General features: G+C 46.8%; 1 protein-coding gene across 2 annotated transcripts in view; it reads left to right on the top strand.

Moving 5' to 3' along the window:
• The window catches only part of LOC147103621 (rabphilin-3A-like), a 160,814-nt gene that overhangs the window by 64,237 nt on the left and 80,476 nt on the right, over positions 1–16,101 (top strand). For both annotated transcript variants that reach the window (XM_085961366.1, XM_085961364.1), the window contains one exon: positions 13,065–13,233. In XM_085961366.1, coding sequence (XP_085817492.1) covers positions 13,065–13,233 — 169 coding nt within the window. The remainder of the gene's footprint in view (positions 1–13,064; positions 13,234–16,101) is intronic.

A 16,101-nucleotide genomic window follows, 5' to 3' on the forward strand; every position in this document is an offset into this window, starting at 1 on the left:
AGTTAAGATTCCCACTGTCACAAATGAATAAAAGCACAAAGCTGGAGTGTGATTTTTTTTTCTTCATTATTAGCTTTTGTGTTTGTTGTCTTTTCCTTAATGCCATAGTTGGCTCAACATTTCACACAGTTTTCAGTGTGCAGTTTATACCTGATTGTCTAGCACTGCTGTGAAGCCATGGTTGCCATGTCAACACCACAGTTGAACTGTTCGAATTGCTGTCAGAAGGCAGCACAGGAAGCTGTTCACTACTTGATGGTAGATGCTGCTTTCTGTCTTCACCACAGGAACTTACCATCTTACTGAGGAGCATAAATAACATGAAGTAAAATGATACGTTACCCTGGTAACCACATCTGCTCATCTGGTTACTTTTGCACATCACTCTCCACCATCGATCCCACCTCTCCCTCAAGATTCTAATGATCTACACACCCCCCACCTCCCAACTGCTGCCTTTCTTGCTGAAATGTTCTTCCTTTTGTTCTTACTTAGATTTAGCACTGAGTAACTCTTCATCCTCAGCGACTTTATGCCAACCACCTATCCGGGTTTTGGTTTGGCTACACTAATTTTTAGGCAGGCTGTCTGAAAAATCTCTAAAATCAAAAGTCTGGGTTTTAAAATGGGTCTGGGTTTTTTTCTGGTTATTTCTGTAGAATTGTGGTTCTGTGTCATTGTCTTGGAGGCAATAAAGCTGCTGTCAATCTCTGACCATGCTATAGTGGGACGACAGGTGTTGCAAACATGCTAAGCTAGAAAACTAGCAAAAGCTAAACAATAGCTTCAAGCAAGCTGACACAGCCTGGGAACATGGCCTTGGAGGCAATTTTGAATTTTGAACATAAGAATAAAAGAATTAGGAGCAGGAATAGGCCATACAGCCCCTCGAGCCTGCTCTACTACTCAATAAGATCATGGCTGATCTTCAACCTCAACTGCACTTTCCCGCCCGATCTCCATATCCCTTGAGTCCAAAAATCTATCTATCTCAGCCTTGAATATACTCAACGACTGAGCATCTACAGCCCTTTGGGGAAGAGAATTCAAAGATTCACAACCCTCTGAGTGAAGAAATTCCTCCTGATCTCAGTCTTAACCCTGAGACTATGTCCCCTAGTTCTAGACTTTCCAGCCAGGGGAAACAATCTTTCAGCATCCATCCTCAGAATCTTGTATGTTTCAATGAGATCACCTCTCATTCTTCTAAACTCCAGAGAGTGTAGGACCAATCTACTTAATCTCTCATCATAGGACAACCCTCTCAGCCCAGGAATCAATCTAGTGAACCTTTGTTGCACCGCCACTAAGGCAAGTATATCCTTCCCTAGATAAGGAGACCAAAACTGTACACAGTACTCCAGATGTGGTCTCACCAAAGCCCTGTACAATTGTAGCAAGACTTCCTTACTCTTGTACTCCACCCCACTAGTAATAAAGGTCAACATGCCATTTGCCTTCCTAATTGCTTGCTGGACCTGCATGCTAACTCTGTGTGTTTCTTGCACTAGGACACCTAAATCTCTAAACATTTAAAAGTTTCTCACCATTTAAAAAATATTCTGTTTTCCTATTCCTCCTACTAAAGTGAATAATCTCACATTTCCCCACATTAAGGGCTGAATTTTGCCGGCGCTCAGAGTGCGGATTTGGAGGCAGATCCACTGTCAAAATCACAATGGTTGACAACGGGTCAGTAATCCACTGTAAACCCGCCTCCTTGTCAGTTTCCTATGTGTCGGGTCTGTCATCCCTGAACAAACCCGACACCAAACGGCGGGTCAGCCAATTTCGATAGTTAAAAGCTTATTAAAAGGTAGTTAAGAACCATTTTCCCACATACAGGAAACTTTGGTTTAACTGGAGGTGGTATGTCCGGAAACCTCGCTCTACCGGCAGAATTCACCCCCCGAAAACTGCGCCTGAGTAACCGGCGATGTTGCCGGTTCCGAGTCCGAGTCTTCAACGGTTGCCGAGTTCGTCAGTGGGGGTAGTTCTACAAACTGCCACTACTCGGCCTCTTGGCGCCAGCGGAACTCGGATCACCTCAGAAACCCTGCATCAGGAGCCTCACCCTCCCACGCTGCCGGTAGCCTCTTCTGATCCGCCATTTTTTGGGGTTCCAGTACAGTACTGTGTGTCTCCCACGCTGTTGCAACTCATTGGACTGCATTATGGAAATCCCAAAAGTTGATCCAACCAAAAGGAAGAGTGGTGTTAACTTTAAAACAGAAAATTGATATATGCAAATGACTAGAAATGGGAGCGAAGCGTATGCACATTATGAAAGAATTCAAAATCGGTTCGTCAACAGCATACGACATCAAAGCGCAGAAGGATAAGCTGCTCAAGTTTTATGCAAGCTCGGAGACATCTAAGAGTGTAGAGAAACGGCACACGCTTCGTAAGCCTAAGCTTGAAGAGCTGGATACCGTGCTTTATGAGTGGTTTGCTCTGAAGCGTTCAGAGGGTGTTCCGATTTCCGGACCCATGCTAATCGAAAAAGCGAAGGATTTTCACGCAAAGATGGAGCTCACTGACAAGTGTGCTTTCTCTGATGGATGGCTGTCGTGCTTCAAGGCACGGCATGGGATACGACAACTCGATGTTTGCGGGGAGAAGAAATCAGCTGACCGCGACGCCGCAGAAGAATACTGCGATTATTTCAATCGGATTGTGCAGCAACATGATTTGTCGCCAGCACAGCTATACAATGCCGATGAAACTGGCTTATTTTGGAGGTTTTTGCCAGAATCAACACTTGCTGGGGCTAGTGAGGCTAATGCTTCAGGTTACAAGAAAAATAAAGATCGTGTAACCGTGCTAACATGTGCGAACGCTGCTGGATCACACCGGGCTAAATTTCTCGTCATTGGGAAGTATAAAAATCCCCGTGCATTTAAAAATGTGAGGCACTTACCTGTTGAGTACAAAGCTCAAGCAAATGCTTGGATGGATAAGGAAATCTTTTCAAATTGGTTCCATCATACTTTTGCTCCATCTGTGAGGGAACATTTCCGTAGAATAAGGAAACCTGAAGATAGCAAATGCATTTTATTGCTGGATAATTGTAGAGCCCATCCACATGAATCCGAGTTGGTTTCTGGAAATATTTTCACCATTTATTTGCCACCAAATGTAACTTCTCTCATACAACCCATGGACCAGGGCGTTATCCAAAATCTCAAGTGTCATTACAAGAAAGACTTCCTACGTAGACTGATAAGCCAAGATGCCAATACAGGTAATCAGGCATTTCAGAAGGAATACAATCTTAAAGATGCCATCTTTAATGTTGCATGTTCCTGGAAATTGGTGAAAGGTCACACTTTGAGACAAGCCTGGTGCAAATTGTGGCCTTCTGTAATGTTTGCTGAAGGTTCTTCTTCAGAGGAGGAATTTCGTGAGTTCAATGTTCGTCCGCGGAAGACTGCAGTAATGGAAATGGCTGACATGGTGAAAGATGTAGGCCCAGCAAACCCTCTACATCACCTCAGTGAAAGTGATATTGAGCAATGGGTTGATGCAGATAGAGAAGTTGCTGTTGTGCATTTGCTAAGTGATGATGAAATAATGGAGACTGTTTTGAATCCAAAGAAAGAAAAGGAAAGTGTGATGGAAAATGAAGGCGATGAGATTTCTGAAGTGAACAAGATTTCTTGGGCTAAAGCTGCAGCAGATCTTGCTTCATTCATGAAATTTGCTGAAAGCCGTTCTTGCTATTCTGCCCAAGAAGTTATGCAGCTCCATATTCTGCAGTCTACCTTTCTACAAAGAAGGCAAGAGTCCACTAAGCAAGCAGACATCCGGGACATGTTTAAGAAAGCTTCCAAAAGAGTTGGAGCAGTGGAAGTGCCTGAACAATCTGTTGAAGTGCATGATCCTGATGAACCAGTTGGCTTGGAATAAGTGTACAGTCAACCACCGTACAGTACTTTATACTGTACTGTACAGTCGTTTAAGTTTTGGTGCACTGCACAGTCGTTTATAAGTTTTGTTTTACTGTTAAGTCGTTTATAAGTTTTGTTTTACTGTTAAGTTATTAAAGAGTTATGGATTACCATCAACTGGCAGTACTGTACTTAATCAAGCATCTTTCACCATCCATTTAACACAACATCCTGTAGGTGAGTACCCAATTACTGTATATTGCACATTTCTTGATTTTTAAATTTTTCTTAGTTAAAAACAGCCTGGGTAGATAATCCGCTCACCACTCCGGAACTTTTGATAGATCGGTATCACGCCAGTCCCGTCGGTGCCGGATATCAGAACTTTTCCTGTACTTACCATTTTACCAGGTTTTCAATGAGGTTCCCGGAGAGCGGCTATCACGTCTAAGTATGTCGGATTCTCAATGACTGGATTGCTGTGAATAGGTGAAAGCTGCAAAAGTGGTCTAAAACCTACCATTTCATAGCTGTTCACTTCCCAATCTTAGAAGCTGATGATTTGGAACCCACTTTTGAGCTTTATGCACTTTTGAAGTGTTTGGAGTAATCTCTCTATCCACTGTCACCTCCTTGGAACAACCTATCTCAACATTGACAGATTACTTCTGTCATCTCAACCTCACTTGCCATCTATTCCGTCAGCATCGGTGCCCTTGAAAAAAATTTCACCTTCGTCCTCAGAATCCCAACACGATCAGCCCCAACACCAGCATCACCAGACGCACCAACATGCACACCAACCTTCTCTGCAATCAACTGATGCTGCACTGGATACAGGGCATCATCACCCGTGCACATTGATGCCCAGGACGCCAGGGATGGCATCGCCATATCCAGATTTACTTCACTTGACGCTGTACACCTTGGCTGCCACATGATGCACCAGGTTGGCACCACCCCACACCAGCACCATAAAGTATTCCTACAATGCCCAAGCCATTCCTTTCACACTCATCACCATTGCTGGAGGTACTGTTATGCCTCACCATTCACTGCAACTCACTAAGCCACTTCCAAAGGTGCACACAAATCTGTCCAAGAACACAAAGTGTTCAAAATAAAGATTTCGATGTTTGATAGCACATTACCAGAAACTTCACATGAACATTGGCTAAACCACCCAAGTGCCTACCCTTGTGTGATGTCAGTTGGTATGCTTGCAGTAGGATGAGGGTGAGTGTGTGAGGGGTGGCTAGTGAGATGGGGATGTGATAAAGTAGGTAGAGAGGGATGGGTGGAGGTGCAAGGTAAGTTGGTGTGAGTAAATATGTGCAGGAGTAGGGTAGGGAAGGCAGATTGATCGGGATGTGATGAGTGGCACAGCAGGATGAGGTTGAGTATGGCTTGGCATTATTCCCTACTTTCACCTTATTCACTGATGCATTATTACCTTTAAACTCTCTGGCCTAGAAATTCGGTGGAGCCCCAAATGGGGCGCCAAGCTCGCCTGGGCGCCGGAATTACCGCTGCGAACGGAGCCGTTGCGCCCGCCAGAAATTCAGTTTGAGCGCCCCAAGAGGGACGCGGGGCGCTGCTCGAGGCGCCCTGCGTCCCTCTTGGGGCGCTGAAATTGAATATCGCAGCGCAACGTGCCGCAGCGGCGCGCTGCGGTACTGCAGGCCTTCCTCCCCTTCTTAAGGGGGAGGGGTCTGCACCAGCGCGATGACCGATCGCGAGTGTCGGCAAAAGAGCCCGGCACCGAGGAGAAGTGCCGGGCCCTCGGGACACAGCCGGCACTGCCCGGGGGGGATCAGGAGGCTGGGGACGGAGGTGCTGGCAGGCGGCCACCAAAAAAATGGCCGCCCCGCACCTCCACCTTAATTTGCGCCACTACCGCCACAGGTAGGCCCCGTGAACCGGGCGCGATTTGCAATCGGCGTTACAGAGGCGGGCGCGACCAAATATCGCGATCGGGGCGGTAGTGGGGCGCTGCGCACACCGATGACGTCATCGGTGGCGGCGCGGCGCTACAGGCTAACGCCGCCATTAGCGCCCCGCTAAATATCGCGGGAGGTGCGGCCAGTGGCGCTAAAGCCACTGAGTGCCCTCTTTAGGCGCTAACTGGTGGCGCAGCCCACCGAATTTCTAGGCCTCTGTCCCTTCAGTCACACACTGCTTATCTTGCTAAACTAGAAAACTAGGTAAAGCTAAACAACAGCTTCAAGCAAACTGAGAAAGCCTGGAAACATGGCTTTGGGGACAGTTTTGAATTTTGAACATCTCTTCTCTCTTAGGCAGTCCCTCGGAACCGAGGATGACTTGCTTCCACACTAGAAATGAGTTCTCAGGTGACTGATGAGTCCAATGTGGGACCTACAGTCTCTGTCACAGGTGGGGCAGACGGTGGTTGAAGGGGCGGGTGGGTGGGGTGCTTGGGTTGATGTGCGCTCTTTCCGCTGTTTGCGCTTGGCTTCTGCTTGCTCCCGGCGAAGAGACTCGAGGTGTTCGGCGCCTTCCCGGATGCTTCTCCTCCACTTTGTGCGGTCTTGGGCCAGGGATTCCCAGGTGTCGGTGGGGATGTTGCAATTTTTCAAGGAGGCTTTGAGGGGGTCCTTGAAGCGTTTCCTCTGCCCACCTGGGGCTCTCTTGCAGTGCCGGAGCTCTGAGTAGAGCGCTTGTTTTGGGAGTCTCTTTTCAGGCATGCGGACGATGTGGCCCATCCATCGGAGCTGATTGAGCGTGGTCAGAGCTTTGATGCTGGGGGTGTTGGCCTGAGCGAGAACACTGACGTTGGTGCGCCTATCCTGCCAATGGATTTGCAGGATCTTGCGGAGGCAGCGTTGGTGGTACCTCTCCAGTGCTTTGAGGTGCCTGCTGTACATGGTCCATGTCTCTGAAGCATACAGCAGGGCGGGTATCACTACTGCTCTGTAAACCATGAGCTTCGTGCCGAGTTTGAGGTCCTGGTCTTCAAACACTCTCTTCCTCAGATGACCGAAGCCTGCACTGGCACACTGAAGGCAGTGTTGGACTTCGTCATCGACGTCTGCCCTTGTTGAGAGTAGGTTCCCGAGGTATGGAAAGTGATCCACGTTGTCCAAGGCCTCGTCGTAGATTTTGATAATCAGGGGGCAGTACTGTGTGATGGGGGCAGGTTGGTAGAGGACATTTGTCTTACAGATGTTTAGTGTAAGGCCTATGCTCTCGTACGCTTTGGTGAAGGTGTTGTCGATGGTTTGGAGTTCGACCTCCGAGTGAGCGCAGACGCAAGCGTCGTCTGCATACTGTAATTCGATGACAGAGGATGGGACAACCTGGGATCTGGACTGGAGGCGACAGAGGTTGAACAGTTTCCCGTTTGTTCTATAGATTAGCTCCATTCCAGCGGGGAGCTTACTGAGGGTGAGATGGAGCATTGCAGCAAGGAAGATCGAGAAGAGCGTTGGTGCGATGACACAGCCTTGCTTGACCCCAGTCCGTACGTGAATTGGGTCTGTGGTGGATCCGTTGGTCAGGATCATGGCTTGCATGTCGTCGTGAAGCAGGCGGAGGATGGTGACAAACTTTTGAGGGCAGCCGAATTTGAGGAGGACACTCCATAATCCCTCACGGTTGACAGTGTCGAAGGCATTTGTGAGGCGAAATAAGGCCATGTGCAGCGGTTGGTGCTGTTCCCTGCACTTCTCTTGTATTTGACACGTGGTGAAGAGCATGTCCATTGTGCCCCTTAGTGGGCGTAATCCGCATTGCGACTCTGGGAGGAGTTCTTCAGCCACTGGGAGAAGGCGATTGAGGAGGATTCTTGCGATGACTTTCCCTGTGGCAGACAGCAGGAAAACTCCACTGTAATTACCACAATCGGACTTGTCATGATTACAGCGTCTCTGAGATCTCCTGGCATGCTCTCCTCCTTCCAAATAAGAGAAATGAGTTCCTGTATTCACGCCAATAGTGCTTCTCCGCCATGCTTTAGTGCCTCGGTGGGGATTCCGTCTGCTCCTGAGGCCTTGTTGTTCTTCAGTTGTCGGATGGCCTTTTCAACCTCATGCCGGGCTGGTGTTGTGCTGAGGTGGTGGCGGGTAGCATGCTGCGGGATGGAGTTGAGGATACTCGCGTCGAAGACAGAGTCTCGGTTAAGGAGATCTTCGAAGTGCTCCTTCCAGTGGGCACTGACTGCCTCTCTGTCCTTAATGAGTACCTCTCCGTTCTTGGCATGCAGTGGGGCAGGACCTTGGGTGCTTGATCCATAGGTGGTCTCGACCGCTAAAGAATCCACGCACGTTGTGTTTGTCGGCTAGTTACTGGATCTCCTGCGCTTTCTCCACCCACTATCTGTTCTTTAGGTCGCGAGTTTTTTGTTGGACCTCGGCCATCAGGCGTCTGTAGAGCTGCTTTCTTGCTCTCAAGTTGTGTTGCTGTTTCCAGATCAGGAATGCCAGATCAGGAGCTTGCGGCTTATAAGCTCCTGGATCTCCTGGTCGTTCTCATCGAACCAGTCTTGGTGTTTCCTGGTTGAGTGACCGAGCGTCTCTTCACAGGTGCTGATATGGAGGCCTGGAGTGCAGACCAGGCGCTGCGGACACTCTGTGTCTCTGAATCCCTGGGAGTCGTCACGCTGGTTGTGAGGCGCAGGCTGAATAGGGCTTTCTTAGCAGGGTCTTTGAGTGCTCCAGCGTTGATTTTCCTGCGGCATTGTTTCTATTGCCACGGCTGTTTTGGGGCTACGTTGATGGAGTTGACAGAGCGAATTAGGTGGTGGTCTGTCCAACAGTCGTCGGCTCCTGTCATGGCATGGGTGATGCGGACGTCCTTGCGGCCCCTTGCTCAGACGATGACGTAGCCCAGCAGATGCCAGTGCTTGGAGTGAGGGTGCTGCCATGAAGCCTTGTACTTGTCTCTCTGACGGAACAAGGTGTTGGTTATGACAAGGCCATGTTCTAAGCATTTCGTCAGGAGGAGGGTACCGTTGGAGTTGGTTTTCCCTACCCCCTCTCTGCCGATCACACCTCCCCAGAGGTCTGTGTCCTTTCCAACTCTGGCGTTAAAGTCGCCAAGGAGGATCAGCTTGTCGCCCGTTGAGACTCGGGACAGGGATTGTTCGAGGCTGGAGTAGAATTCCTCTTGTCTGTGGCTTCCAGTGTTGGGGCATACGTACTGATTACCATAGCGCACTGGTCCAAGACTAGGCTAGAGAACCAGCAAAAGCTAAACAACAGCTTCAAGCAAGCTGACACAGCCTGGGAACATGGCCTTGGGGCCTTGACAATTTTGAATTTTTCTATTTTTAATGCATTCTGGTTCAATTTAAGTACTTTTATACTTCATAATTGATCAGATTTTTTTCCTATATCTTATAAACAAAAGCCCTGATTTTAACCCCGCGTGCCTGGCGGGAACAATAGGAGTCGACGGGGTTAAAATGACAGGGTTGGTTGCGCCGTGTTTCCAAGTCGTCCCCGCCCCCAAACAAACCATCTTGACTCACCTCAAATTGGGCACAAGAGGACTGCCCGCCCCAGGCAGGCGGGGGTCTTCTCTAGATGGACAGCATTGGTATTTTAACGTGAAATCTTGGGAGGATCTCACGCGCCAAATCCACCAGCCGGGGGGAGATAAAGAGTGTGTCCCGAAGAAGCCAAAGGAAGTTTTTTTTTTTTTTGTGTGGCTTCCTTGTGGGTCAGGTGGAGCAGGAGTGCTCCTCTGAGCCCCACAAGGAATCTTTGCTCCTTTCAGCCCCAGCCTTTTCTCCCTCTGGCAGCTCTTTGAAGGACCCATCCCCCACGGACTAACCTTATGTCGGGAACCGTACCCTGGGATCCCTAGCGGTGTCGGCCTCCCACTCAATTTCCCGGCCGACGGCTCTTGCCTCATTCCCACCAGGTTCAGGCAGGAGACAGTGGAGAGAAATGGAAATGAGGCCTGGGAGTTAAAATGACCCGGGTCTCATACCAAGGAATCTTAGGGGGTTTCCCTTCCACCCCGCACCCCTCCCACCCCGAAAGTGCCCCGAGTTAAAATCGGGGCTAAAGTTTCATTTAGATTGTCAACAAACCAACCAGTCTATCACTTCCCCAAATGTTACCTCAATAGTCACTGTCCCACATCCAACCCACAATGCCCCACTTCAGACTTGCTTCTCATTTGCACCGAGGGAATGATCAGTTCCCGAGCGCAAAGTATAGGAAAATTGCACAGAGACCTGTGACACTGGGTCTACGATCCCCATCTCCCAACTTTGAGTTTCCCGAGGATTTCTGGAATTGCCCTGGTTGGTGGGAGGTGGCCAACTGGCCTCTCCTGCATTCAGCCCCTTCCGTCGCATTTAAATGAGGTGGGAGTTGCCTAATAGTTCCTCCTGGGACATGGGGTGCGTGTTCACTTGGAGGAGCACACAGAAAAGACAGGAAGCAGGGTGTTGTGCACAAGTCCACTCAGATTAGAGGATCTGATTGGGGTCTGCTGGTGTATCCATCCAGAAGATAAGTGCTCTTTCCTCACATATAAATATTTTACCACATTTTACTTAATCTCCGGTGGCCTCTTTAAAACATGCCATTAAAAATGCAGCTGATGCCAGGGATGTTTCTAATAGAAGCTCCCATTACGCCTGAGCTACTGCAAGACATCCTTATCCAGCAGATCCGAACAGACCAGTAATAGGAACATCATCAGAATGTACCCAGGAGGTGCGATCAGTCAAACAGAAACCTCCCATCTACCAGGACATAAAAACACCATGTGAAACTCCTCACACTCACAGCTGGATTGTTCGAATGTTCAGGCTGCCTCGGGGATTTGAATTAGATTTAAATGGAATAAAGATTCCAGCACAGCCTGGGGCTCCCCAGAGAACAGACACCACATTCAAAGCGAGCTGGTGCTGCAGATATTTATGAAGTAAATCTCATTGCTCACATTGTCAAACTATAAAAGGAATTCTCAGAGCACCATTGCATCCCTCTATAAATCTATAACTTGCTATGTGCCATATGCTGCTGCCCAATAAAATGTTAATGCTTACGGCGCTTGTTCCTTTGCTGTATATATGAGGGTAAATTGATTACACCTTAGTACAGTGATAAATCATTGATTTTAAAATTGAATATTTTGTGTTTTGGATTTTGTAACTCTTTGAAGGGAGTGTATCGATCCTCATGCTCACCAAGGTGCAGGATGTGTATGTGATGCTGTCAAAATCATTGCCTCCCAGGTTGGGTATATCACTGGTTAGATGTAGCGTACTATATAGAATAACATACATAGAAATTACAACACGGAAACAGACTGTTTGTCCCAACCAATCCGTGTTGGTGGCTATCCTCCACACGAGCAGTAGTCCTAATCCCGCGTGCCCGCTCTGTTCCCAATCCCTTTTTACTTCAACCATCTATCTTAATCTATTCTTAAATGTTGACGTGGTCTCTGCTTCAATCACTAACTCTGGTAATGCTCTCCACAGCCCTCTGTGTAAAACAGGTTTTTCCTGCTCTCTGCTCTAAATTTCTTGCATTTAATCTTGTATCAAGTTCCCCTCATTCTGAACCCCTGAATCACTGGAAATAGTCTAATTCTATCTACCGTGGCTCAGTGGGTAGCACTCTCACCTCTGAGTCAGAAAGTTGTGGGTTCAAGTCCCTCTTGAGTACATAAAGCAGTGCTGAGGGAGTGCTGCACTGTCGGAGGTGCCGTCTTTCAGATGAGACGTTAAACTGAGGCCCCGTCTGCTCTCTCAGGTGAACGTATAAGATCCCATGACACTATTTCGGAGAAGAGCAGGGGAGCTATCCCCGGTGTCCTGGCCAATATCTATCCCTCAATCAACATAACAAAAAACGATTATCTGGTCATTATCACATTGCTGTTTGTGGGAGCTTGCTGTGCACAATTGCCTGCCACGTTTCCTACATTACAACAGTGACTACAATTCAGAAGTACTTCAAGCACTTTGGGATGTCCTGAGGTCGTGAAAGGTGCTATATAAATGCAAGTCTTTTTTTTCTTTATTCCTTCATAAATTTAAACACCTATCAAATCAACTAATGATCTCTTTTCTAATTAAAATAGATCCAAATTTTCAAGTCCTCCTTTTGAAAATAAGTATTACATTGGCCACTCTCCAGTCCTCTGGCACACATTGGCTCTCAATCAAACCCTGAAATACAGGGGGCAATTTTAACCCCCCTGCCCAACAGAAACCAGGCAGGTGGGTCACTAACTGGAACTGTGGACTTACCCATTCCTGTCCCAGCCCGACCTGGCCGACTGCAATGTTAAATTGCAAGTGGCAAGGATACTCGTGTGAAACTGGCGGGATCTTCTGGCAGGAATGCTACTCCAGGCCCTGCAAGGAAACCTTGGGTCTCCCCTGCCCCGGACAAGCATATGAGGGAGAAGGGAATAGAGGGTTATGCTGATAGATTTAGATGAGGAAGGATGGGAGGAGGCTCGAGTGGAGCATAAATGTCAGCATAGACTGGTTGGGCAGAATGGCCTGTTTCTGTGCTGTATATCCTGTGTAACTCTATGTAATCTCTCATCTCGCTTTTAACCAATTCAGGGCTTATCTCTTCTCCAGTAGCCTTTGCTTCTGTAAACACGGATGTGTGAAGTACTTACAGTATTAAGAATCTGTCCTCCCCCCCCCCCCCCCCCCCCCCCCAGTTTCTACTTATCTTCTCCACTAACTCACTACACTCTCCCTAAAGAGGTCTCGCCTCACATTTAACCATTTATTTTTCCTGTAAAATACGTTACCGTTCTTTTTAATAAAGCCACCTCGACCCCACTATTTGGCCTTAACTGGGAATCTGGTAGGTTACTGAGCAGAAGCCCAAAGCATAAAAACAAACCCAACCTGATGCAAACTTTCAACTACAGAGACAATCTCATTCAGAGAGCTGGGTGGGAAGTGCAAGTGTCACACTGGTTACAGTGCACTAAGGGATGCTTTTCAAAGGAGGGAATCGAATCAACTTACATCTGGTCTGGGCGTTTCTGGTGTCTGATACTGACACTGGGTATCTAAAGTAGAACATTGCTCCATTCACAGAACTTGCATCCCTTACTTGGACGAGCACAAAGTTCAACATTATAGGTTTTTGTAAAATTGGTTTTGTCAGACTGAATATTTTTTTACCTACTAAAGTAAATTTTTCACTGATACTTACCCAGGTCTGGAAGCGTTCTGGCGCTTGGTTTTTTAAGGGTTTGCCTAAACAGGTGCTGCCAGAACCAATCCCTGTTAACAAACAGAATCTAGCGTCTGTTAAGGGAGAACATCCTTCACAGGAGCCTCCAGGTCCGGAGCAGAAACCTTCTCACAACTGGACTCAGAACAGAGGTGAGTGAGAATTCTCTTCAGAATCTGAATTGGGGCAAAACTGGATTCTTCCAGGGGTTGACTGTGTGAGTTGGGACTGAGCCATTCAGACTAGACGGTCTCCGGTTTAGTTCTCATTCAGGCAAGGTTCCTGCTTCTTTGGCCATCCGGGAGCCCTGATGGAAAGTGCCTGTGTGTAAATATTGAGTGAGGACAGGATCACTCATGGCTGTTGTGCTTCCATGGTCACTGTGTAGGTTCACACATGAAGAATGACCACTTAGGTCAGATAGTAGAGGGCTGTCAGAAACCATGAAACTATACTCTAGCCAGAGTGGAGAGGAGGACATTGAGGGAGGGGAAGGAGAGATCGGGACCCATTTGAGATACAGAACCATTAAGGAAATTCAGGGACAGTGCAGGAAATCAAGGAGTGGTTATTGCCCTTGTGTGCAGATTGTGTGGGGATAGCTTAGAATGAAAGACATGCAACATTCTTTACCTGACTTTAAGAATGTGTCTCATAACTTTTTTTAAAACAATTACTTTTATTCAGAGATAAGAGGTTAAAATGTTTTGAGAAAAATTGATCTTTTTTACAATATAATTGATTCAAGAGATGTTTTTATATACTGTAATCTTAAAATATCGAAACCCATTAGCATCTGAAGCAGAAACAATTTGCTAGGTACATAAGCATCTGTGAAGACCCTGCCCAGATGACACTCCTGTCACTAACATTTAATTTAAATATCCCTGACCAAACATGAGTGGGGGGAATCCTGGAAGTGGCAGAAGAGTTTAGGGAGTTAGCTGAATGGCTCCTCCCATTATCTGCTATACGCTGCTTCCGTAATTATGCCCCAAATGGGACGTGCAAATCTAGGCCAGAGCGGTTTGTTGCAGCGAGTTACCAAGTGTAAGGGGAGGGGGACAACCACATGCAGAGACGAGAACCATTCTCAGCTCGTGGCTCTGTTAATGCCACATTCAGAGTGGTGGGTGGGGGCCTGGATCAAGTTTTCCACCTGTCAGTACGGTGGGTGACATGGCGAAAGTCAAGGAAAATTGGAAGCAAAAATAAAAATGCTTGGCAAAGAGATAGTCTCAAACTCCTCTCCCCCAGCACTCCACCACCCCCCCCCAAACAATTCTGCCTGAAATCTTTCAACAGCCATTTTATGTCCAGCAAGACCAGAGACAAAGACTTCACGGGTTATTTCTTTTCCACCTAACTTAATAACACATTCACAGGGTCAGTTGGAAGTCAGAGTGGAGTGGGCAGGCACCTGACTAAATCAGAGCTACAGCCAATGGTATAGAGAGAGTTTATTGAATCAGTCCCAGTGTAAAATGAAGCCCATCTTTGATGGAGAGAGGGGGAGTTCACTCCTGGAGTGAGTTGGAGGCTGTGCAGTGTAAAAGTCACCAAAATAACCCATTTCATACATCATTACGCTGACGTTTTAACATCACTGTGCATGGCTACCTGATGTCTGGACACACCCAATGTTTTCATTTGTAAATGATCAAAAAAAAGACACTAATATTTTGAAGGTGGCTGTGCCTCCTTGAGATCCAACAATGGGACACCACTACACCGAGCTTTTGACTCTGATTAAGGAACTGGAATCTTTTTATATATAAATATTCACTGAATTCTCCTAGCCAAAGAATCCTCATTTCCCTCCTGTAGAGGACCATTAACAACAGACAAAAGTGACCCGTACTTTATTATCATGTTTCTCACCACAAGCTTTTTTTTCAGCTAGCTCAAGTGACATGATCATCTGTACACAATGGGCATCAAAATCATCCATCAGCAGCTTTTGATTTTTTTTAAATATCTACTAAGGCTTAATATTTAAAAGAAATTAAAATCCTGCAAAGCCTACTCGCAATTTACCATGTAAACCAGCTGTGCAACTTTTACATGCCTGGAAGCACATGGACCATGTGATCATGCAAGGTACACTGCACATCTTGTGTGCTTTGCTGCATTTATGTAAATCTGTAATCTCACCATTTGCATTCAGTTGATGGAACAGAATGTTTCTTTAATCGTGAAGCCTAAGTATGAAGAGGGCTGTGCCCTATTCCTTGTTGACTTCAGTTTTTAAAATATGTGCCTGGATTTTGTCTCCTTCACACTCCCTCAGACACTGTGCAGTGCTCAGGTGGGGGCAGAGAAAGTCTGGATGGTACTGCTGTTGTTTCTGGTGGTTGTGTCGATGCTGGTCTTCGGGGTGCCTCAGAAAAGATCAGCTACAGATGCTTTTGAGGCCCTAGAGATCCAGGCTGACTCACAGAAAGAGCACACAAACTCACTGAGAATAATATTGTGATCTAACGAGTAGAATGTGTGTCCCCTGGGTGAAGTCACAGATGAACGAATGGCATCTGGATTGAAAATGTTATTGAGAGTGTTTTATGGAAAGTGGGTTTTAGATGCTGTGTATTTAGCAACATGCTCTATAATTCACAATCATAATAGGGGCATACTTTTCTCTGAAACAAGTTAAATCCCCATTTAACTTTGTTATTTTTGATTCATGCTGATTTCTCATTTTTGAAATTTGTGTTCCAAGAATGTGATTCCATTAACGGGAACAGAGACAGAAGCACCGTGTTTATAAATGTCTTTACGGCAAGTCTGTAGTTTGCAATGTTTGTGCGAAATGGCTCAGTGTCATTTTCGAAAGGCTCGATTACACACACAGTGTAAATGTGTATTTATTTCTCGCACTGCCAGAGATTAGTGTGCGAGAGATGCACTGGGAGTTATTTTTAAAAATACAGGCTGTAAGCACATCCATTTATTCAGATTTCTGAGCAGGTATAAGGGCTTTCATGAATCTGAGTTTGGTTGAGGTGCTGGCCAGGGTGTGC

This window comes from Somniosus microcephalus, chromosome 19 (assembly GCF_052327205.1).
Source record: "Somniosus microcephalus isolate GS21.2 chromosome 19, FLI_Smic_1.0, whole genome shotgun sequence".
Lineage (NCBI taxonomy): Eukaryota > Metazoa > Chordata > Chondrichthyes > Squaliformes > Somniosidae > Somniosus > Somniosus microcephalus.